The 26,208-nt window shown below is 41.9% G+C and overlaps 1 protein-coding gene and 1 long non-coding RNA gene across 5 annotated transcripts in view; both read left to right on the plus strand.

Moving 5' to 3' along the window:
* galm (galactose mutarotase) overlaps positions 1–8,876 on the plus strand; it is a 55,471-nt gene extending 46,595 nt beyond the window's left edge. For all 4 annotated transcript variants that reach the window (XM_078160655.1, XM_078160654.1, XM_033613557.2 and 1 more), the window contains 3 exons: positions 7,773–7,923; positions 8,027–8,201; positions 8,402–8,876. In XM_078160655.1, coding sequence (XP_078016781.1) covers positions 7,773–7,923; positions 8,027–8,201; positions 8,402–8,479 — 404 coding nt within the window. In that variant the 3' untranslated portion in view covers positions 8,480–8,876. The remainder of the gene's footprint in view (positions 1–7,772; positions 7,924–8,026; positions 8,202–8,401) is intronic.
* A 15,506-nt stretch (positions 8,877–24,382) lies between these two features.
* On the plus strand, positions 24,383–25,545 carry LOC144467517 (uncharacterized). Its single transcript, XR_013493696.1, has 3 exons — positions 24,383–24,615; positions 25,236–25,321; positions 25,411–25,545. It is a non-coding gene; the product is annotated as an uncharacterized LOC144467517 (long non-coding RNA).
* Positions 25,546–26,208: the final 663 nt, after the last annotated feature.

Consider the following 26,208-nt stretch of genomic DNA (forward strand, 5'->3'; position numbering starts at 1 on the left):
CAGTCCTATATAAAATGTACAAAAATTAAAACAAATACAGGCTTTTATGCCAGTGCTCCCAGAGGCTAGATGTGTAGCGAATACAGCTCTTCCCTGGATTGGTTAAAGGGATAGTGCACCCAAAAATGAAAATTCAGACCAGCGCTATTCGGGCTAAGTACTACCAGGTCATCTGCATGCATTAGGTGGTTCACCAACATATCACCAATCATGCACCCAGTCTTACAGGCATTCAGTCTCTTGGACAGATCATCAACATAAAGATTAAAAAAAATAGGAGACAAAATCGCCTCCCCGTCTGACACCATTGCTTACCCTGAATGGGCCTGATACACTATTACCCCATTTCACTTGCATAGTTTGGTTGGCATACCAATAAGCCAGAATTCGCACACAAAATACCCAGGCACAATTTTCTATGGTCAACACGATCAAAAGCTTTAGAAGCATCAATGAAGCACATAAAAACAGATGATTTCAGACCTCGATATTTGTTTAGCATCTCTTTCAATGCATATATGCACAGGTCAGTTCCATGGTTGGCTTTAAAACCAAACTGATTATCTGAGGAGTGGATATACTCATTTATTTTATCAAACAAGATAATATTTAGAACTTTAGACAGAATGCTGGCAAGAGCTATGGGCCTGCAGTTATCTAGGCTACTTATTTTTCCCGCTTTGTCCTTAACAACAGGTACTAAAAGGACAGAGAGCATTGAGTCAGGCAACAGGCCATGGACCATGAAACTAGTAAAACAAAGAGATAGAAGAGGAGCTGTTCTCACACTTGCAAACCTCAGGTGTTCAGCAGTAATGCGGTCAAGACCGCTAGCATTATTATCAGAGATCTTATCAATAGCTTGATAGACTTCATGAGACATAATCTCAACAGAGGCATCATCCCTAATACTATCTGCCTTATACAGATCACTTTTTAGACAGTTAAATACACTGAACAAAAATATAAATGCAACACTTTTGTTTTTGCTCCCATTTTTCATGAGCTGAACTCAAAGATCTAAAACATTTTCTATACACACAAAAGACCATTTCTCACAAATACTGTTCACAAATCTGTCTAAATCTGTGTTAGTGAGCACTTCTACTTTGCCGAGATAATCCATCCCACCTCACAGGTGTGGCATATCAAGATGCTGATTAGACAGCATGATTATTGCACAGGTGTGCCTTAGGCTGGCCACAATAAAAGGCCACTCTAAAATGTTCAGTTTTATCACACAGCACAATGCCACAGATGTCGCAAGTTTTGAGGGAGCATGCAATTGGCATGCTGACTGCAGGAATGTCCACCAGAGCTGTTGCCCGTGAATTGAATGTTCATTTCTCTACCATAAGCCATCTCCAAAGGCGTTTCAGACAGTTTGGCAGTACATCCAACTGGCCTCACAACCGCAGACCACGTGTAACCACACCAGCCCAGGACCTCCACATCCAGCATGTTCACCTCCAAGATCGTCTAAGACCAGCCACCTGGACAGCTGCTGCAACAATCAGTTTGCATAACCAAAGAATTTCTGCACAAACTGTCAGAAACCGTCTCAGGGAAGCTCATCTGCATGCTCGTCGTCCTCATCGGGGTCTCGACCTGACTGCAGTTCGTTGTCGTGACCGACTTGAGTGGGCAAATGCTCACATTCGATGGCGTCTGGCACGTTGGAGAGGTGTTCTCTTCACGGATGAATCCCGGTTTTCACTGTTCAGGGCAGATGGCAGACAGCGTGTGTGGCGTCGTGTGGGTGAGCGGTTTGCTGATCCACGACCATCACCTCATGTTGCAGCATGATAATGCACGGCCCCATGTTGCAAGGATCTGTACACAATTCCTGGAAGCTGAAATCATCCCAGTTCTTGCATGGCCAGCATACTCACCGGACATGTCACCCATTGAGCATGTTTGGGGTGCTCTGGATCAGCGTATACGACAGCGTGTTCCAGTTCCTGCCAATATCCAGCAACTTCGCACAGCCATTGAAGAGGAGTGGACCAACATTCCACAGGCCACATTCAACAACCTGATCAACTCTATGCGAAGGAGATGTGTTGCACTGCGTGAGGCAAATGGTGGTCACACCAGATACTGACTGGTTTTCTGACCCCCCCAGACCCCCCCAATAAAGCAAAACTGCACATTTCAGAGTGGCCTTTTATTGTGGTCAGCCTAAGGCACACCTGTGCAATATTCATGCTGTCTAATCAGCATCTTGATATGCCACACCTGTGAGGTGGGATGGATTATCTCGGCAAAGGAGAAGTGCTCACTAACACAGATTTAGACAGATTTGTGAACAATATTTGTGAGAAATGTTTTTTTGTGTATATAGAAAATGTTTTAGATCTTTGAGCTCATGAAAAATGGGAGCAAAAACAAAAGTGTTGCGTTTATATTTTTGTTCAGTGTAAGTTGCTATAATGCTGTTTCCATACCTCTGCAATATTGTCTGTACCAGATGTCCCGTCTACAGTACATGGTAAAGATGCTTTACAGTTATTAAGAACTCTTACTTCTTTCCAGAAATCAACCACATTATTGCCTAGCAATTTCTTAGCCATGGAATCAGCCCTCATGGCTTTCTCATTTTTAGTGATGTACCTGATAGCGTACTTATACCTAGCATTTGTGCGCTGCTTATTCTCAAGCTCATATCCTTGTCTGGGTCTGCCTGCATCATCCCATAATTTGAAGGCTTCTCGGGCTTCAGCTTGATATTCGGCTACAAACTCTTTCCACCCAGGTCAGACATTATACTTCTTTGATTTATGCTTTAAAAATGGCTTGCTGCCTTAAAGCATCCTTACAGTACACATCTCTGCACATGACAGCATCTCTACATATATGAACATTACTTAGCAGATCATTAGTGTGGCCATAATAAGTTAGGAGGTCATCCTTTGTGAGAGATGTCCAGTCTATTTTTTCAGTACTGAGACTACCATCTCTTACCACCGCAGGTAAAATATCAATATTTAGCAACATGGCAAATGGTATGTGGTCTGTTGTTGACGTACCATACAAAATGTCCATACCCCCCAGTGAGGCATGTGCATCAGCTGTACTGATACAGCGGTCCAGCCATGATGTGGTGTGCCAAGCCTCACTAATGTATGTATAACTGTCTGTACGCAGAAACACTTTGCTTGACAATATAAGATTATTATCCTCACAACATCGAACCATGTGATTAGAAAACAATGATTTTGCTGTCCAGGAGATCAGCATTCATATCCCCAATGACATATATATTGGAGCAGGAATTATCTTGAATTAAAGAGTTGATGAATGCAAGCCTATGTAAATACTCATCCTCATTATCACAGCACTCATAGGGTGTATACACATTTAGAACCATAAATTCCATCATGGACACAGTGTATTGCCATACACCAATCCACACCAAGCCTTATCACATTTATCAATGAGTCCAGCTTCTTGGCGACACCCCCAGGTATTCTCCCTCTAACTAACCCCATGGAGAGATCAGTAGTGGATTCCCCTGCCCCGTGGAAGTTATCATTAAGACAGTTTAATTTCTCTAAGTCCTGTCTTGCTAAAAAAAAGTCTCTTGCAAACATAGTATATCACAAGTGTCTAACAAATTGTCTACAACCATGCGGTGAGCTTTATCCCCTGTGCACTGGCCCATACGCAGGCTATGAAAGTTGTATGAGACAATACGCATAGTCATTTATGTTGATGGGCGAGTGCCCATTGCACCAGCAGGCACCTTTCTTACCATCGCGGCCGATGCCGTATTTGCGCTGACAACTCCAGCCCTGCGTGGCTCATAGAACCGCCGGACAAGTGCTCCCTCCGGCCAGAGCTCCAGAGTGTACATTTCACCAACTTCATTGCACTCTCTCTCTAACCACCTTGGTCCACTCTGGAAAGCGAGACACAGATGGCAATCCACCCGGAGAGCGGCCCATCACAGGTCCTTCCGCGTCCACGGCCTTCCAACACCAGCACAGACATCTCTCCCCGCTCCGGAGCTCTCTGCGTCGTGGCCCTTCCTCCAATGCTCGGTCCCGAGGGTCCCTGTGCAGTGGACTCTGACTCCGTCATTGCACCAGCCAGGTTAGCCACCTCTGCGGCCAAACCTGTGCTTGGCCTAGCCGAACCTCCATCCACAGCCAGCTCAGCGGGTCACTCCAGTGCACTTACTCTGCAGTTCACGTCCATAGTGATAGCACAGAGCTCTTCACTTATGTCAGCCTGTAGCTGCATTGTTTTCTTCAAAGAGCAGAGTTCAACATCCATTTTCTCCATTCTCCCAAGCAGGCTCGAAACGTCCATGTTAGAAAAGGACACCGGGGCAGTTCATCTAGATAATGCGAAACAAATCTGGGAATATTCTCCCCGCACTCATTCAACATTTTGAGACAGCTTTTTATGTTGTTGGCGTCTTTCTGTTGCCCTTTATGTGAAACATACCGCTGCTACGTTGGGCAGACATCAAACAAAACTTTTTTCGAGGATTCAATCCACTCGGAGTCAAAATTGGTTGTAGCCAATAAAACAGTTTCGTCCTGGCTTAGAGTCTTAATTTTTACTGTGAGGAAGTTTAGCAATTTGTCCTCAACAATAACCTTGCCATCGACAGTTTTATAAATGTGAGGTAGTAAGCGAGACCGACCAAACACAAGAGCAGTCTCACCACGCCATGCATCATCTGCCATCTTGTCCCAATACAGAGTAGGGCTGTCAACGAATATTCTAAATTCGAATTTGAAAAAAAACATGGACCTTCGAATGTGAAAATTGATATTCGATTGTGGAGAGAAAAAAAAACACCACCGCAGCTGTCCTCTTTGCGAGTGGGCGTTGGCATCAAATGCGCATTTCTCCAGCCTGGTCGACAAGCGGTTCTGCTCCCAGCTGTTGTCTCCATCACCCAGCTTGACACATTCGCTCGCGGCTCGCGCAGAAAATAGACCAGACACCGAAACGATCGCTGCAGGGTGTGAGCCGGTCACGGTCCGGTGCTTCGAGGCTATTCGCAGCGCTTCCGTGGGCGGTGTGGCCACGGGTCAAAGAGGGGGGGCGAGCGAGAGGTCCGCGGTCGTTTATAATGTAATGTTATAGATAATTGTTTTATGTGTTTTAATGTGTAGGTATGTAAATGTTTTCAAAGACATTTATGTTGAAATAAAAATAGTAGTTACGTTTCCTTGTATTAATACATATACAAGTATGTTTCTTTGTATTAGTTTGCACTCTTGTGGACATAATGCGGAAAAAAAATATTCGAATGGTTCGAACCTATGAGTTATTTTTAGAAGGAATATTCAAACGTCATTTTTGAGCAATTTTGACAGCCCTAATACAGAGTAATTCTGTATTTTCACAGTGTGAAATGTTTGAGGACAGTAATTATGCCCCAAGCCAATTTGGGTGTACACCATCATCTTTAAACAGCTGTCTGCAGTCCCAGAAGAGATTGAAGTTATTGATGTAGGGGACACCCTGAGCAGCACAGGTTGAAGACAACCAGGTGTGCAAAGACAACAGCCTTGAGAAACGCCCAACACCGCAGCCACAGGAGGGGAGGGAGCCGAACACATAAACATGCCTGGCCAATCCTTCAGTGAGGAGAACAAGTGCGGAAAGTCACTTTTCAGTAGTTCAGACTGCTGTTTACGGATGTCATTTGCACCTACGTGTATAATGACCTTGGTGATGTCTGGTTCATTAATGAGAATTTCAATAGCCTTTTCCTCTATTTTGCGGACAGTGGCACCTGGGAAACAATAAATTATTGCGGAATGTGTTTTAACATTTCTGATGATGGAGTGACCTATAACCAGCGTCATGATCTGACGTGGGTGTTGTCTCGTGGGCTTGGGGCCGCCAGCCATCCTGCCGATGCAGGACACGGGGACAGGGAGCTGCCGTTGTAGAGACTCCACTCCCTGGGCTGGAACCCAGAGCGATGCCGGGATTGCTAGACTTTGGCTGCGGCGCAGGGAGCTGGCATTTGGTCCAATGAGAGCCGGGGTCGGTTGGAGAGAGAGGAGGCAGTGGAAGATTGGAGCACTCCTTCAGCAGCGGAAACTCCTGCATGTTTAGGATGTCGTACCTGTTGGCCAGTGGGAGGTCCCGAGGTGGAGCGGGGGGAGGCAGGGGGAGACAGGTGCTTTGCACCGTGTTTGGCCTTGCAGGCAATAGTCCAGTGCTCCCGCTGACATGGGGTTGAGCTCACCGGAGCCTTATCACTCCCGACCAAGTCACAGCTGGAGCGGGAGTACTGTCCGCTGGTCGGGGCTTAGCCCCCAGGAGAGACCACCGGTCCTCATGCTGAGCTGAAACAGACACATGCTCAAGGACTCCTGCAATGATGGAGCTGGTCCAGGGAAGAGTAGGATCGTTGTCAGTTTCTGGAATGGAGCAGCCACGGGAGTGAGATGGACAGGTTGCCTTGCTGTTGACACAGCCAGAGGAGCCCGGGATGGCTAAGTGTTTAGTCTGAGCCGTAGCGACAGAGGAAAACTCCAAAATTAGCTTGTCTTTCTCCCTGAGCTGGGCTTCCAGACGAGCGATGCTTATCTGCAGCTTTGTGATGGTAAGCTGACATGAATGACACTCAGGTCCACACTCAGCCATCACACATGTAAGTTGTAAAATCCATAAAAGTGCTCAAAGCTTAGTCTAGCCGTCAGGCTAAATACAAATGTAGCAAGCTAGTGGCAGTGAGGCAGTCCACATCCAGTTGTTAAATTAAGATGCAGGCATCTGATGACTTAAAAGTTCTTCCTCATTAAAATGTGTAGATAAAAGAATCAGGATCTAAAAGTGTAGCGTAAAATATGGCTTACAACTGGATAAAAAGTCACCTTTTTGACAGCTTTTCACACGGACAGCACAGACGCCAATGCATGTGCACCGAACATCGGTCAGACTATGACAACACCGTTTATGACAGGTTATTTCACAAAGCTGCCTGCTTCAGCGCCATACTGGCAGCAGGAAAGGTTTTCTCCTGATGACTTCTCCATGAAGGTCATATTTGTGCAGGTGTCACTGCACAGTAGAACAGTGCACCACCACTCCAGTGTCTGTTAAATATGTCTGCAGGTCTTTTGCAGTCAAACAGGGGTTTTGATTTGCCTTTCTAACAATCCTTTGAGCGCCTCTCTCAGAAAGTTTTCTTGGTCTTCCAGACCTCACCTTGACCTCCACAGTTCCTTGTAACTGCCATTTCTTAATTACAATACACACTGAGGAAACAGCCACCTGAAAACACTTTCCTATCTTCTTACAGCCTTGAAATCAGTAACACAGTATATTAAGAATAGTTTAGTGATGCCAATGTTCATCACAATGTTGATTTTAAATTTAATGAATTTTGTTCCGTGATTTCTATGTGAGGATAAAATTGAGGCTGGAAAAGCTATTTAAGATAGAACTTGTGCTAAAACATTCAAAAATGAATTGTACAATAGCTCTCATCCTGTGGCTGGCTGGATTGCAGTCTGTGAACAAGGAACATAATATCAGTTTGTGCTTTCATTTACTTGCCGTAGCAATCACTTGCTCCATTATATTGCTTACAGCCTGCGTTTCTAAATGAATCCAAAAGCCTACCTTTAAGATTTCACTCCATTGCAGCTATGCTGCTGACTGATTTATCAATGCAGTCCCATGATGATGCCAGATGTTGCTGAGATTTCTCACAGGAGAACAGACCATGTCTGATCATCTAACCTTTGTTTAGTTACACACAGTCACTTATCAATAACCTGATCTTTCCTCAGGAGAGATCAGACCCGTGGACGGCACGCCCTTTGACCTCAGAAAGCCTGTTCTGATTGGCCCTCGACTGAAGGAGGTTCCAGGTCCAGGGTTTGACCATAATTTCTGTCTGTCATCACCTGGAGACACCTGGACAGAGAGACACGCTGCCAGGTTTGCTGAAGAAGACCCATTAAAACACACTACACACAGTCATACACTTTATACACAGCAACACGCGTACTTGTGCTTATAATAAAGTCTTTATTTATCTCAGAGTGTGTCACCCAGCCAGTGGGCGGGTCCTGGAGATTTCTACTAGCCAACCAGGAATCCAGTTTTACACCGCTAACTTCCTGGATGGTTCTATGACAGGAAAGGCCAGGGTTAGGTACAGGAAGCACAGCTCCTTCTGTCTGGAGACACAGAATTGGCCTGATGCGGTCAACCAGGTATGGTTATGATGATGGATAGAAACTCACTCATCCCAAGCTGTTTTATGGAGGGATGTGTTGTTAAAACCAACTATTGTTGGCTTCTATATTTTGTTGAGAATGTTGTTATTACAATACACAATATGTAAAAACACAGCAGGATCAAGTGATTAAAAAAACTCATGATAGGTCTCACTGTGACGTGTGTATGTCTTCAGGCTGCATTTCCTGACTGTCTTCTGCGTCCTGGTGAGGAATACAGACATGTCACTCGCTTCACCTTCACCACGGTCTGATGTGATCTCTACTAACAGAAGGACAGAGAAGAAGAAAACTGGGTGCTTTTCAGTGGAGAAGAATTTCTATCACTTGATTGTACATATGATTTTTCACAGTATAGAGGATCATGGACCATACAGTTCAGCAGCTAGTGCCTTTCTCAGTGGAAGTTCACTTCCCCTCTGTGTAAGTGTGTCATGAGATGCTGAGTTTTAACAGGAATAAAGTTACTAACCTGTGCTGTGAGTCATTGTGAAAAGAGAGAAATTGTTGCCCGTGTATGTCAAATTTGGTGGGGTGACGTGATTTTCATAGTCCAGCCTGACCAAACTCTGTTAGTTAATGTGATTAATGGTCATGTGCAATGCTATTATTCCAATAAACAAAAAATTAATAAAACGCTTAATCACTCAAGCTGGTTATTGCCATTTGTTCCAATTTGTTCTTTTTACCATCAGATTGGTCCTGTCCACCAAACCATCTCTCCTATTTATTGATGCAGTGTGAAGAATTCAAGAGCAGCCACACTGAGGCTTTACACTTTATTTATGTTATGTAACATTGCAGTGTTTGTGTGTCTTCACCTGTGTGTGTTTAACATCTAACTATTTTGAGAAAATTAGGTGAAGAGGCGGTTTGGGTGAGAGGGCATCCTACTACTCTGCCAAGAGACGTGTTGTCATGGCAACCTTTAATCGATTACTCGGAGGCGCTTAGCAGCAGAGATTTCATAAAATGTGATAGAAGTTGTAAGCGTCACTGAGAATTGAGCAGACAACTGATGATGTCCCTTGTTTGACTGTAGGGTGCAGAGTGTAAGATGACCCTTATAGTTAGCATCATGATATTGCAGCGGCATTTCATGCAGGGAGGAGTGAGGGCTTCAGATTCACAACAGTTTCACAGACACAGAGGGAGGAATACAGACAACTCCAGCCTCTATAATGTATTCAGTTTAGCTATTTTATTCCCTACCATGAACTGTGTCCAAAGAGGACCTCCATTCCTTCATTTCTTAATCCCTGAAATTGATTCTGCCACAACTAATTTTGGTTTATCCTCCTGTGACCCTGCATCCTCATATGAGGACATTACATTTTGGGTTTTCCCCAACTCATACTCATTTAGCTTAATTTATACCTGTTGTCCTCATTAGTGGACACTTTTTTGTGTCATCTAGTGATAGCAAAAGCACAATACACTAATCCATGTAAAGACAAGATGGTAACCATCTCTGCTAGGTCAGTCTACAGCGGATCCCGACTTCATGGTTGAAACTTGTATACTTCTGCTCAATTAGGTTTGTACTTTGATATGGCAATACATTTGGCCAATTTTAACAAGTGGCTAAAGTAAGAGTAACAAGCTAAGGCTGGGTTAATTAAGTAGTAATCGTTTGAGAACATCAAGACTTCATTATTGTATTATTGCAGCATTTACACAGGCCAATAAGGTGTGACAAACTGTACAGATAAAAAGGACATGCTAGCTTAGAATACAGAGCAAGACAAATTCGAGTTACATAATGAACAAATTACAAGGCTTTTATATATGTTGCATTATTTGGAATTTTGTTTTTGCACAGCCATGTTCAGACATTGAAATGAACAGTTTTGAGCAGTTTTAGACTTGAACAGTGACCCTAACACATAGGGCCAGATCTACTAATGGTTTGCGTGTATAAAAATGTGTGCAAACTCATTGCACGCGCAAAAAAATGTACAAACTGATTTACTAACAGTGCGCACTAAGGCTTGCGTCTTTCAAAGGTGCAAAATAGCACGTCTGCATCTAGTTAGTACGTTTGCTGCAATGAATATGCAATATGGGGCGTTTACACGCAATTGTGCATGTGCTGGGAGGAGAAAATGTAAATATATTAATTTAGCACACGCAAAGTGATTTATCAAACCTGAAAGCAATTTTGCAAATAGAAACTGCGTCTATATTTAACACGTGTCAAAGGGAGGTGCAAACGGTTTGTAGTATGCGTAATTGCGCACACATGGCTGCGGTTATTGTTGCAAGAAGGAGACATCGAAACGATGAAAGATGACGCAAAGAACACATTTTTCACCCTCGTGTGAAGCAAGCAACACAGGCTGGAGCAGAATGCCATGCCGGAGGAGAACACCGACCTGCCGCGGTCGGAGGTATAAATGCTCAGAAGTCTAGTGTGTTTCATTTTTGTAACTTAAAGGCTTCAGAAAACATACAAGACACGTTTTTAGGAAGTCATAGGAAGAGAAGCTTGTAGGTTTTATCTAAACAGAGTTAAGAACCCAAACGGTCTGTCAGTCTAGTGTCTAGTGTTAAACATATTGCTGTAGATTAGAATATGAGTGCTAGTGTGACCCAATAAACTGCAGAGCATTGCAAAGTTAAGCAAATCAACATTTACTGAAAAAAAGATGATTGAAATCACTTTCAAGATTCCAAACATTATTATCAAACGAAATACAGTCTCATTAACGTCTAATTATGTTAAAGCTATAGTTGGTAATCCTGTTCAGAAACACTTTTTGTCATACTGGGTGAAATGGTCCTTCCATCCTGAGAGTAGTCAATACATAATGTGTTCAGAAAAAGGAACGAAAAGAATCCGACCTCTGTGGCAGCTGCCAGAGCGATAGATAAGAACAGAGTGGCAACATCCTTTGATGTCGCCGCCAGAGCAGTCACGTGGTTCATGTAAGCCTCAATAGTTCCAAACACAGCCTCCGCTGTCATGTTCTTCTATGGGACAGACAGCAGTGAGCTCGCTTTTGAACAGTAAATATTAAAATAAACCATACACAGGTACATTTACAACTCTTATTGAATTACTGTGTATACATCAATGTCAGTTACATGTATTGAGTGGCTGGATGACAACTAAAAGCGTAATTAGACAAGTTTAGTCAAGTTTAGTCAAGTTTTTGGATGGTTTTTTTTGGAGGGAGAGCTTTGTGTTAGCTTCATGGACTGCAGATAAATTAGCAACTAAACTATAATCTGGTGCAATGCATCTCTTATGTAGCTAAATGAGATTAATGTAGGCCATTTGTGAATACTCCCTGACATTGGACAATGATGTTAAATGATGGTTTTCAGTTAAACATTTTATGTATTTAAACAATGAATGTGACAATAAGAGCAATTGTGTGTCTGTGAGAACAAGAAAAAATTAAAAGACAATGTATGAAGGCTCTTACATCACAGAAAATGATAAATTTGGCATTAAAGCTATAGTGTGTAACTTCTACAGGTCCGTAAATGTCCGTTTCACCCAAGCCACTACTAGAGGAGATGACACAATGCTGATTAAGCCGATCAGCTCCTAACATCTGGCTGTATTTTTCAATATATATCATTTTTAGTTTGCGTGTAGACCGGCGACATTCCCGCGCTGGTGCACAGGAAATGCTTCCTCACAACAAGAAGGAAGGGGGAGGAAGAGCGGAGAGTCTCATAGCAAGAGGTAGAGTGCAGGCAGAAAGAGAAAGCAACATGGCGGGGAAGCGGCCGAGACACCGTTCAGAAGTGGATCCTACCACAAAGAAAAAGCCTGGACGTTTGGCTGAAGGTCTGTTAGCAAAGAAGGAAAGTGACCCATGGAGAAGGCAAACAAGGATTTGTATTGGCGTCGCTTTTCCTCAGTGGAGAGCCCTGAAGGAAGAAATTGGGCTGAGGGCAGACATGGATGTTGCCTTGCTGCTGTTGGATAAGTAAGTGACTTGGTTTATAATTATATTATGAGTAGTATGAGTTGCTGTTACATGTACTGGACCTAGTACTTTATTATTTTCTTGGAAATGGTGCTATGAACGTAATGTAATGTTAGCAGCCTGGTGTTCGCCACGTTGTGTAGCATTGTGTACACGGTGTGTAGCGAGTGTTAGTCTGTGTACACGGTGTGTAGCGAGTGTTACCCTGTGTACATGGAAGTGCCGCTGGTTTATTAGTTGTAATAACGCATCATCCGCTGGGAGGTGACAGAAGTTACGCACTATATCAATCAATTCAATCAATTTTATTTATAAAGCCCAATATCACAAATCACAATTTGCCTCACAGGGCTTTACAGCATACGACATCCCTCTGTCCTTATGACCCTCGCAGCGGATAAGGAAAAACTCCCCCAAAAAAACCCTTTAACGGGGGAAAAAAACGGTAGAAACCTCAGGAAGAGCAACTGAGGAGGGATCCCTCTTCCAGGACGGACAGACGTGCAATAGATGTCGTGTTGTTCAAGGCCATCATGAATAACCCGGTTCATCCACTCCATAACACCTTGATGAAACAAAAAAACAGCGGTGGACGGCTCCTCTCTCTTCGATGCAGGACAGAGAGATACAGAAGATCCTACATACCTACAGCCATCACGCTTTTTAATTCTTTTGCAAATAATAAATGAGCTGACAGACAATTGAATAAAGTTATTCTTATTGTTATTATTCTTATCTTATCAATGATGGTCTGAGATGCCTGGTTGAGGAATAGCAACAGTCAGCATTATAACAGCCCCGAGAGGTATTCCAGAGTTTCAACAAACTCTCAGTCTGACAATGAACTCTGAATATGGGAAACTGAACATTCAGTTCTAGAACAGCTGATCTGAATTGGTTGAATAAACTCTGAGTATGTTAACCTTTGTATGCCCCGATTCACCATAGCAACACCAGATAAAGAGCAACTTATCTGACGCTAGTGGAACACAAGCTCCTTTTACATGCTTACAAAGAATATGAGCACATATTCTGTAAAAACAGTAACACTACTGTAGTACCTGGTATTAAGATTACTCTTAAAAGTGTCTGACAACACCACCTCCTGCTAAGGGGCAGGAGGGACCCTTAAACCTTTAATATTTGATCAGTGTTTGACCCACTCTGACTTCCTCAAACAGGAACAATTTAAAAAAGAGGCGTATCTGGTGTAAAAGTAAGTTGGATTTATTACAAGGAAATTGATTTGCAGTGGGGGGGGGCGACATCATTCCACACTTAAAACAACATAAACATGAACACTCCATACAGTATCTCCATTTGCACCTAATGTTATGGCCAGATTGGCTGGCTCCTATTTCCTGTCCATATTTAAAAAACTGATGGCTTGTGGAATAATCCATTGCAGAGTGAACCGGGCAATGTCATGGATAATCTACAGGCATCTTCATCTATTGCTAAAAAAATAAACTTTATGTACATGTTGTTAGTCCAGGAGTGTGGCAGATGATTTGTTTCACATAAAGATACAGTTTTGTTTAATTGGAGTGTAGTGTACCCTTAAACAGGAGATGAAAGTAGGTGCTAATGTAAAGGCAGCATAAATGCATATTAACTGCAACAACACTTTGTTATTATTACAAAGAATGAGGGAGAAATTGAGGCAGAATCTGAAAATGATAGGGAAGTACCAGGAGGCAGTATGCAGATAGAGGATGCAGGAGAGGTCAGCAGACTTCCAGGGGCCAGTCAGTCAGGGGCTGCCACTGAAGAAGCCACTTTGACAGGGGAAGGTGATCCAGGGACCAATATGCTAGGGGCCAGTCATGACAGGGCGAGTGTGGAGAACCTAAGGAAGCAACTTAGGATGGAGACACTCCTAAGAAAGAGAGCAGAGAGGGCTCTTGCACAACAAAAGAGAATAAATTTGGGATTAAGAAAGAATACAATTTAAAAAAAAAAAGTGACTCAGCAAAGGGTGGTCACTTTGTTCCCATCCCTGGAGCTGGAAAAGGCATAGCTTTAGGAAGGTGTTTAAACCACTGTGCAATGTTTTGGTCTTATGGTCTTTATGAATGTAACATTCAACGACAAGCTGAAATAGCATTTTAAGCTGTCTAGCCTCTATAGTGTGACTGTGACATAGTTCCAAGTTAAACATAATATATGCCTTAAATGCTGACAGAAGTAGTAGTAGTAGTGAAGTAGTAGTCCTATTTTAGTCTGTCATCACACGGCATACATATAAACAGGAATTAAATTATAAGATAATAACACTCTTATGTTAACATTAAAAGAATACACCGTACGTAACGTTAGGTATTTGATAAAGGCTCAGGCAGAAGTATGTGCGCCTGTCCTACATTATCTTCTTATAGAACAGTTGAGAAAACTAATAAAAGCTAATTTAACACATCCTATTAATGTTACCCTTAGCTAACATCGTCAGGTTCGGATGATAAAATCTAAATAAAACCTGTTAGTAATCATCCCAACTATGTGATTTGTCTGTGATTCATTCATCAAACAGGGACACCACAAATGTCAGGTGCAAAACGGTGTTAAACCTCCACAGCTGGTGATGTCGAGCTAACGAACTAGCAGGCAATGGCTGAAAACCGATCATAATTCCTGACTCAAAAAAAAAAACACAATTACATTGTGAACATACAAAAAAAAATTGATACATAATAAAGGACCTCCGATATAATAAACACATGTAATGACTTAAAATTGGTCGATAATTCATCACCTTACCTCAGGAGTTTCTCGTCATGCGGCCATTGAAATAAACGGGGTCCGATTCCACGGGAGGAATGTTTGGAACTATAGAGGGCTCCATAACCCGGAAGTTCTGTCTGCCATGTTTTACAACGGAGTCCTATGGGAGTGTCGCCACTCTGTTCTTATCTATCGCTCTGGCAGCTGCAGACCTTTAAAAACTCTGACCAATCCCTGCCTCTCTGTGCGAGTGAAAAGAACCAATCAGATGCCTTCATGTCTCGTCCTTATATATCGCTCTGGTCCTGCCCACACACCCCTCTGTCCCTCCCTCCTCCCTGCGTGCACTCATCACATGTCACCGTTGCCGGAAATATTCAGCACGCTCCTCAGCAGAAATACTGAGTTAGCAGGAGAATAGGTTTGCTGAACAATGGCAGAGAAAATGCAGCCAAAAGTACCACTTCCAGCGTTACTTGTAACAGCTCGCCCTGCTAAACAGGCTAAGAAAAGAAAGTCGGAGGCAGAAAAGGCTGCGACGAAAAAGGGTTTGGATAAAGCGAGAGGACAAACCAGAGTCAACCAACATCGCAGCTTTTGAACGGTGGAGACAACTGAGGGAGCTGAAGGGCCTGAAAAGTGATGCAGAGGTTGCTGTCTTTCTGTTAGACAGGTAATTATTTGTTTCACTTCGGGGGAGCACGTATTAGCCCAATGCTAACGTTAGCTTCTTTGTCGGTGTACTGCAGGATGCGCTTTCAAGTTTGTGGGGGTGTGGCTTTGGACGGAGCACTGACGGGAGGGGGAGGAGGGTGGTGTAGCTTAGAGGAGGTGCCACTTTCAAATCTTGCTAGCTCTCCAGCATTACCAACTATAGCTTTAAAACTAAACATAAATTTGCCTCATGTCTCATCTTTTGAACTAAGGAAACAAACAAAGACACTCACCAGGTCTGCCGCCCCATGTGAAGGTGAAAAGAAAGAGTGAAGGGCAGTGCAGCCTTAAATAGGGGAGTGAACAGGTGAACTTAATCAGGAGTGCTTAGGTGAACTAAATCAAGGAAATGAGGTGACAAGCTAGAAACCATCAGTGAGTAATAAGGAAGTGAGACAGGAAGGAAAAAAAAGATCAACAAAATGAGAGCTTTACAACACCCAGTGTCCCCGTATGAGGACATAAACTTTCTGTTCAAAGACAATGCTTTGTTTTTTTATATTTATAAGGTCCAACCAGTGACATTAGGCCTGGGCAGCCAAGGCTTCAGCCCCAAATCTTTTAGAAACTGCCCTGAATCTAATAGGCTATATGAATGTTTCACAAATAAGAGTAATAATAATAATAAAAAAGTCTTGGATGTAATAATTTCATGCAGGGGCGGAAATCCCGGGGGGGACAGGGGGGACATGACTCCCCCTTCAGTAAAGCTGTCCCCCTCTAGAATCATTTGAGACACAATTAATAATTTTTTAACAATGCAGTAGTATTTATTGAAAGCACAATGTAAGCAGTGCTCATTATAATCGTGCAATAATGTGCTATTTAAATCTTAAAAGATTTAGCCCCCCCCCTCCCATTCCTAGTAGTGGTATATCCCACACTCTTTCCAACGGGCGGGGCTGCTTGGCAGCAGTAGCAGCGTGTTGCTGGAACCGCTGCCCACATCGCGCATCGCAGGGTAAGATGTTCACTCACACAGACACAGTTTAACTTAGGCTACACATGTTACAACACATCCCATTTACTGTTACAACAAGTCCCAGGCCCAGGCTGATAATATAAACTGTCTGCAACATTTCTCCTGCATTGTTCAAAAGCCTGCTCAATTATGAGTGCTGCTAAGCTAAAAGCTAATGATTAAGCTCAGAGTTTAGTGATAGAGAGGACAGGAGAGAAAGAAGAGGGAGAGGACAGGACAAGAGCAGTCAGTGGCGGAGCAATGGGTACCTGTCTGTAGGCTCTCCACCTGTCAGTGAGACAAACATGAATGACGTGCAGTCTAACTGACAAGGAGCGGTCATTACGCACGGTTGTGGCGGAGCGGCTCGTATGGGTACCTGTCTGTAGGCTCTCCACCTGTCAGTGAGACAAACATGAAAGACGTGCAGACGAGGAGCGGTCAATACGCGCGACTATTACGCACGGTTGTGAGGTGCGCAGCGGCAGATCTGACAGCACACTGTTTATAAACCAGTTTACCAGTTTAATTGCGGGAAATGTTTAGTTTTAGTTTTAGTTTAGTTAGTATAGACATTCACTCTGCCTGTTGGAGAGATAGAGAGAAGATTAAAGCGTCAAATTGCGGTAAAAGATGCTGTATAAAAGACAGGCTACAACTTTTTTCCCTTGTCCCCCCCTGGAATTATTCTCTAAAATTTTACTGTTTATTGTCCCCCCCAACTATGAAATGGGATTTTCGCCCCTGATTTCATGGCATTCCATTCATACTTTTACTTGAATAAATGCACTTCCACAATGCAAATCCACTTACATTGCACCACTGCTAACATAAATGCACACGCTGAACTGTTTTTCCAACCCAGGTCAATAAAATTTGAATGATTGCAGTTGCAAAGTATTCTGTTTCTACTCAGTATTAATTAGTAACAACTACTAATATTATTAACATCACAATTCATAATTCATCTGTAAACTAAAAAAAAATAAGGGTAAGTAAGGTGCCAGAGTTTATATATATATATAAAAGCATCAAAACAGAGTATGTTATTCAAAAATGTTTCCAGGGGAGGATCCCCCTGGGCCCCCTGGCAGAGATCCAGTGTAAAGCACTCCCGTATGGTTCTGTTCAGTTCTGTTCACATTTTTTTCTGTTTCCACTGTGAGAAGTTGTGAATGGTACCAGTGGAGTCATTCCTTACTGTTCCCATTTTTGATCACCCCTCTGTTGGGGTACCTAGCACACAGATCTGGTACTAAAAGGTGGAGCTAGAAACACTGCAGTCTGTTGATTGGTCAATAGCAGACAGTCACTCTGCTCAGGGCTAAGTTGTGGCTGGTTTTGAGGCTTATGTAACCACTGTTCATACTGTGGCAAATCTTACATACATTAGTAAAATATAACTACAAAATGAAAGGATGTTTTGCTGTCTCCAGCAGCAGCAGCAGCTGTAGACTTAGAAAAAAATAACTTAATTCACCGGACTGACTGCTGGTGACTTTTGAGTTGGAGCGTTTACCTATAATGTTACTCAATGCATGAGTTGATGACGTGAATCTATTAACACACCTTAAAATTCAGTATAACAACAAATATAACAACTATCTCAAATTAGTTTGCCCCTTAAGTGCGGTTCGTTTGGGCAGGTGTGAACACAGCAATCGCACTCAAGTGCACACCAAAACAACCGAACTGAGACCTTCTTGAAAAAGTGGTCTTGGTCCACTTACAAACAAACTCCTGTGTGGTTCGTTTCTGATGAGAACGTTCTCCGACCTCAATCCGAACCAACTGCAGTCACATTACACATTGTTTGGGTTAAACAAGCACGAGCATGTTACAGTCCCAGAGAATTAATTCTTATTGTGTATTATTGCCTTTACTACCATAATATGCCCATTTGGCGCTTCCAATGCACCAAAACATTGTTTTCTACTTGGACCCGTGCCTCGTTTTCAAACTGTATGCTTTGCCTCAAATGAACAATACAAGCAACATAGTACACGATGACCAGCACTAAAATCAACCTGCGTAATTGTCCCTCCATTGTGACATTAGAAAGTGTCGCATTTATCTTTACTTCCTGGATTTTTCCCGCATGGAAATTCTGACCAATCAAAAGCAGCTTTCTCGAGCAAGGCATTTGATCTGGTCCGCTTGTAAATGCTGCCGTGAGAACACGAACCAACTCTAGGCAATTATGCAACTTTGTAACAAAATCTGGTGGAAACGGGGCGTAAGCCCCCACTGTCTTAAAATCCTAGACATGCTCCTGGGTCCTTCTTATCCCAGATAGCCAGGAGAAATTAAGAATGCATACCTAACAAAAGCTCAGGTCTGAGAAGATCAAAATATTTACATTAGTTCTAGTGTGTTACTATGTTATTGTTGATTCTAACTGTAAATCACTTCTACTACATTTGCCCAAAGGATAGCTTCACAATCTTAAAACAATAGACACGTGGCCATATTAACAGTGAAACAGGTTTTGCTGGCTCATTCCACCTGTTCACACTTGCAGCTCCTTATGTGCTTTCAGTGGGAGTACATTGATGCTGCACGTCGGGGTTCCATTCCCCTGAAGGGAGTTATTTTTCAACTGTCACCGGCTCACTATACATTATCCCGCTTAGAACATGGCTTACTACTAAAACATTCAGTGATGTGACACAAAATAATGCTGGGGACATGTCATTTTTTAGCCAAACATCAAGCGTTTTGTCCTCTCCAAAAATGTTAAAAGTGATGTCCTGAAAATGCTGCATTTTGCCACTCCGATCCTATTTGGCCTGACAAACGTTAACTGATAGTGTAATTAGGTTTTAGCTTCAGATAAAGTGTGGAATATGTAAGGGATGATACTACCAGCTAATAAAGACACGTCATGATGCATGTCAGATGACGCTTCTGAAGAAGACTGAAGTGACAGTCGAAACATGTCAAGGTAAACTACATCACCTTAAAAAATCATTGTCTGGTAAAAAGAAACTTTCTACACTTAACATTAACTGATTTTGATGCTCCTCAGTCTAAGGCCATTGCTATGGCGTCCCTAGCAATGGAGCAGCAGATCAGTGGTGATACCTCAAGAAATAAACATCGCAGAATTTTATTGATTGACCAGTCAGAATCATGTATTTAAGAGTGCCATGTTCTAAATTCTTGTAAAACAAGGGCTGTGGATTTTGTCTCTGTGCGTCGGGGTTCCATTCCCCTGTCTGGAGTTATTTTTCAACAGTCACTATACATTATCCCTTACATATTCCACACTTTATCTGAAGCTTGTATGAGACTTGGGTAATCTGAGTTAGTCACGTGAAGTGAATATCTTCTAAAGTTACAGTTTTTTTAGAATAAAATTCCCTCTTTGTGTTTGTGTGGGGCTGCAGTGGAGGGACATTGACAAAAAATGTTGATGGTTTATAGTTAATACCCTTCAAACCTCAATTAGCTCACTCAACTTATTTTATTTATTTTTTTTGCAAACAGCTTGCACTCAAAACTTACAGTTTAGTGCAGAGGTCTTCAACAGGGGGTCTGCGACCCCTAGGGGGTCCGCGGAGGTACTGCAGAGGGGTCGTGACATTTTTGGTTGATTAGACAATTTTTTATATTTTTAATTTTTTTTCCCTAATTTTTTCCACAAATTATAATATCTTTAAATACACATTAAAATTAATCCAATATAGCATATGGATAAATGGAGGCAGAAGATCTTATTTCTATCTTCTATCTTTTATCTTTCAGTCAGAAATGCACACAAGCAAGACTGTAAGCAAAATCACAATCAAAAATCAAAATCAAACGCAACACAGGCTCTGCTCCATTAGTGCTGTGCTGCTGGTTCGGGCCGGGCTCAGTTATAATTGTCTCATTCGAGTCGGTTCCGTCAGGAAAATGCGGCCCGAGTCTGCTCTAGTGTGCTCACCTGTGTGTGTGTGTGTGTGTGTGTGTGTGTGTGTTTTCTTTGGCTTATGACCTGAAACACATTGTCTCACGGCATGCTCTGAAACTCCACACATTTAGCCCCAACACACTAAAATATGTTAAGTGCACAATGATAATCAAAATCAGCTTTATAAATTTTAGTCAAATTAACTCAAAACTTCAAAATGGTTGACCTAACATAAAGAAAATTGTGTCAAGCTCACAAGGGAGAAGTTTTTGTGTCAAGTGCAGTTACTGCCCAACAAACTACCAGCACATCAGTGTAAAACTCCAGGATATACACCCCACTAAAGGTGAGCCCTCCTCGGCCGCGGAGGTCGGCTGTAGCCCTACACTGGCTACACAACCAAAACTGGATTTTAATCATGGAGAGCTGCAGGCTACAATGAAGTCATACAACTTGTGGCTGGATATGTGGTGGATGAAATGTTGCTCCATGAGGAGAGGTGGGTAGAGTAGCCAAATATTGTACTCAAGTAAGAGTACTGATACTTTAGAACAATATTACTCAAGTAAAAGTAAAAAGTAGTCATCTAAATAATTACTTTAGTAAGAGTAAAAGAGTATTTGGTGAAAAAAACTACTCAAGTACTGAGTAACTGTTGAATAACATCTGATTTATTTGTAAAATAAGAACATGAACGTAATCAATCAATCAAAAATAATAATCTGTAAAATTCATGTATTTTAAACGATACCTCTTTAACTAAAACAAAAATGAATTAAATCTTGACAAACATAACATAATTCAAGGCACAAGAAACACAGTATATTCTTATATATACTGTACATATATATATATATATATATATATGCATGTAATTATGTACTCAGAGGTGGGTAGAGTAGCCAAATATTGTATTGTTGCTTTAAAACAATATAACTCAAGTAAAAGTAAAAAGTATTTTGCATTAAAACTACTCTGAAAAGTACAATTTATCCAAAAAGTTAGTGTTAGTAGTAAGTAAATGTAACTGAGTAAATGTAACTAGTTACTACCCACCTCTGTCCATGAGTGACTCTCTGGGCCCTATTTAGATGGTCTAAAGCGGACAGCGAAGGGCGCATAATCCATGTCGCAAGTGTCATTGCTATTTAGATGCAGGCACAGGTATCATTTTCACGCCCTGGGCCCTCGTCATCTAACTGGCAAATGAACTTGCACTCCTCTGGTTGTGTTGGTCTAAAAATGAGGAGAGGTCAGGCGCAGTGATGGCACGTTGCTAGTTAGATGACGTAAAAAGCAAATGCGCCAGTGACCAACAAAAACCTGGTCTAAAGTCAACGGCGCAGTATTTCGCTGTTAAACAAGTTAGTAATATGTGTCTCTAGGCAGGTGCACAACGCGCGTGCACTCTGCTCAGACACACACGGAGCAGCCACACATATGCAAAAGATAACAAATAAAAATATGATTACAATGTGAAAGGTTATTATTGTGCACATTAAAATATTTATCAGAAACACGTCTTAATGGTCAGTCATTAATCAGAATGATCTAATCGCAGTAATAATGATCATCATAATTTGTAATAAATTGATAACTCTAAATTGTCCGTAGGTGTGAATGTGAGCGTGAATGGTTGTCTGTCTCTATGTGTCAGTCCTGCGATAGTCTGGCGACCTGTCCAGGGTGTACCCTGCCTCTCGCCCAATGTCAGCTGGGATAGGCTCCGGCCCCCCCGCAACCCTCAAGAGGATGAAGCGGTTAGAAGATGGATGGATGGATAATTTGTAATAATGACAAATGAAATTGTGAAATTATCTGACCAATCAATCATTTTTTTGATTGAAAACCAAAGCCCACACATTGCATTTATCTTAACATATTATACTAGGCTACATTATATTATATTATTATATTGTTATCTGAGTGTAGAGAGGACACACATGCAAATAAGAGGCAGAACACAGCTCTAGGAAACATGTGAAAACAATTAACAAACGTGGGTGGGGGAGAAAACGCTGAACAGGTCCTAGCTGCAGGATCAGCACCTCGGGGAGCTCCGCGGCAGTCCTGACAGCTGTGCTCTGTTATATGATGAAAACAGGTTTGAATAATATTCCACAGATATTTAGTAAGATCTTTCTTGTATTAGTGATCCCACGCCTGCTTTACCTCGGGGAGCTTGAGTGCCTGTCTACTGTCCCCGTAGATCTGGTTCTGACGGGCCTTCACCTCCCGCACGAGGAGATCCGTCTCCTCAGCTGTAAAATGCTCACTCTTTCCAGTTGGTAGGTCTGCCATCTAACTAGCTCTCCGCCATGTGCTCCAATCGCGCCTCTTTTAAAGGGAATGAGAGGTGACACTCTGATTGGCTTATTGAATGATACGCCCAAAATACACCCATGACTAATTCACAGAGTAAGTCCGACCCTTTCAGACTCTCCGCCATGGCGCACAGTCTAAAAATGCGCTGTCCAACTAGCAAGTGACTGGGACACGCCCATGTGCCACACGCCTGGCGCTTTGCGTTTTAGACTATCTAAATAGGGCCCTCTGTCTTTCAGGCAGAGATTTGGGAAAATACAGGTCACAAGCAACTGTAGACCTCCAGGTAAAAAAATAATCATTTGCACACTATCTAGTCTTAGCTACACTTACTGGCAATTACCCTGATATTCACATAGAGTCGCACATCTCAATCTGGGGAGATGTGCAAATACCAATTTTATGGGGTGCAACAGAAAAGTACTATAACGAGTAGTGTAACGAATTACTGTTGGCAGGGAGTAATAAGTAAAGTAATATTACTTTTGAAAAGCATAACAAGTTATGAGTAATATAACACATTTTTAGAGTAATGAGCCCAACACTGGTCAAGTGAACTGTTTATGTCAGTTTGACAATCTGGGGCATTTGTGTAGACTTTACATTAAAATTTTGTGTCATGAATGGATTGGGGTTGGGATTTACAGTGTATATTTCATACAAATTTAGCTGGGTATTGGGTAAACCAATAAATTTCATTATTACTAATACAGAACTGCTAGTAGCAGCGCACAACTGGGAAGATTAACAGAAAATATATAAATACAGTACAGTCAGGAAGTATTCCCCTTCACTAAAACTGTTTCAAATCATTTTACCCTCCTCAATCGTAAGTCAGTGCCACATAATGTTGAAGCCAAAACAGGATTCTAATTTTTCTTTGCATTTATTGATTTATTGAAAGGAAAAATCACATTTCAGGAAAAAAGTTATCATCAAAACCCTTTGGCTCTCCATCGGAGACTCACAAGAGATAGATGAAAAATACTTCCTACCTTTCTTTTTCATCATGTTCACCTGTTTTACTGTCCTGACACTGCTACTATCCCCACCATCTACTTTTCTGCTGACAGTGTTATTAATACATGACCATTGATTTTCAGTGCTGTTCCATCGTAAGTTGCTCCAGAATAATGTGATCATCCACTAAGCAGTGCCAAACAGGTAGGTGTGAATCAGTCCACGTGCTTTACAAAATAATGCTGAAAAGAAGTACTGATGTGAAGGGAGAAAGAGAGAGCCTGCAGCAGAGAGAGAGAGAGCTGATTAGGTGGTAAGTGGGAGGGAAAACCTGGCTTTTAGATGGACAGTAAGACAAAGAGAGTGGGACTGTGCATGAGTCATGTGACACCACAGTGGAAGCAAGCTTTTTATGTTAAAATTCAGCTGTTTATTATTTTACAAAGTAATGTCCAATTAATGGGGATCACACAAGACTTAGGTCTGTCACGGTGCTAACCTGTGCCCTATAACAGCAGGCTGCACAGTACCTGCACTCTTTAACTATGAAGCCATACTGCTGGAACAATTTCAGAATGTGTCTCATTGTCTTGCTAGAATAAGCGGGGATGTCCCTGACAAAGATGTCGTCTTCCTTCAAAGATGTGCAAGTTACCCGTGATGCCAAGGGCACTAACATACCACCATACAGTCACAGATGCTGGCTTTGAACTTTGAGCTGATAACAATCTGGATGGTCCTTTTCCTCTTTAGCCTGGAGGACACAACGTCCATGATTTCCAAAAACAATCGGAGATGTGGACTCGGCAGACCACAGCACACTTTTCCACTTTGTGTCAGTCCATCTCAGATGAGCTCAGGCCCAGATAGGTCAGTGGCATTTCTGGTTGTTGTTGATCTGTGGCTTTCACTTTGCATGGTAGAGTCTGAACTTAAATTTGCAGATGCAGCGAAAAACTGTGTTTACTGACAATGGTTTTCCAAAGTGTTCCTGAGCCCATGTAGTAAAATCCAATCATACATAATCAAAATGATCATATACAATCATGTTGGTTTTTAATGCAGGGCTGCCTGTAGGGTCAAAGATCACAGGCCTTCAATGCTGCGTTGCAGCCTTGTCCTTTACATGCAGAGGTTTCTCCAGATTCTCTGAATCTTTTGATGATATTATGGACTGGAGATGGTGAAATTACTAAATTTCTTGCTGTTATGTGTTAATAAAAGGTGTTCTTTAACTGTTGGACGACTTGCCATAATATCTTTTCACAAAGTGACCACCCTTGTTTGTAAACAATTGAGCCTTTGGAGGATGCTCCTTTCATACACAGTCATGATACTTTAATCTCTTTCCAGTTATTTTGTTTATATGTGGATTGTTCCAAACATGTTTTTTGAACATTCCACATTCCGTCTCTGTATTGTATTCATTGAATATAGGTGAAAATGATTTGCACATAATTGCATTCGGTTTTTATTTATGTTTTTCGCAGCGTCCAAACTTTTATGGAATCTGGAGTGTAGCTGACACTTTTATCCAAAGCAACTTACAATGACCATGTGGATTCAACCCAAAAATGTAAGTGCATCAACTTCATCAGTTGTGCTGAACTATGTCAAGCGCTTCATTTAGAAACAGTAAGAGATAAAGGCTTTGTTTGTTTTCAGATTTTTTTATTGGCCAAAGCGCAGTCTGAACAGTTTCAGTCCAAATGGGTGAGTTTTCAGTGAAGATGTGTAGAGTTCCTCATGTCCTGATGTCAATGGGGAGTTCATTCCACCATTGTAGAGCCAGGACAGTGAACAGTCATGACTTTATGAGTATTTTGTCATGTCCTAGATGTAGGACGTGTCTGACTAAGGTCATGTCCTAGATGTAGGATGTGTGAAGTGCCTGACCAAGTGCCTTGAATCTGATTCGAGATGCCACATCAATCAACCAAATTTTCTTTGCATGAGCTTCCATCCATATTACCGTCATGGGTGTGAACTGTCAAAGAGGAAATGAGCACTTTTATTGGGCTTCATAGAGGGAACTAAGACTGTACCATTTCAAGTTCAGTGTGGGTGGGGGTGGGTTGCTTTGTTTTGGGGGATATTCTTTTTTTCCAAGTACCCCAAAAAATTATATTGTTATATAGGACTTTTTGTTGTTGTTTTTATATAGAATTACTATTTCTTTTTCTCAAATGACTGGCAAACATGCAGTGTCAGGTAGATGTTAAGATCATGTCTGATCATGTCCATTTTGTACGTCTGGTGGACATGCAATTTGGTTCAATGTTTAATCCTTTGATGCCCCCAGGCACATTTTTGTGTTTTTGGCTTTAAATTTCTAGCATATTTTATCAATTTGTCATGCATATTGTTTATAATTGATACAGGTTGTGCATTTTTGAGTGTTCTAAATGTTTTTCATGTTTTTTTTATTCTTAGCCTATTATAAACAACGTGAATTGATTTACT

This window comes from Epinephelus lanceolatus, chromosome 17 (assembly GCF_041903045.1).
Source record: "Epinephelus lanceolatus isolate andai-2023 chromosome 17, ASM4190304v1, whole genome shotgun sequence".
Taxonomy (NCBI): domain Eukaryota; kingdom Metazoa; phylum Chordata; class Actinopteri; order Perciformes; family Serranidae; genus Epinephelus; species Epinephelus lanceolatus.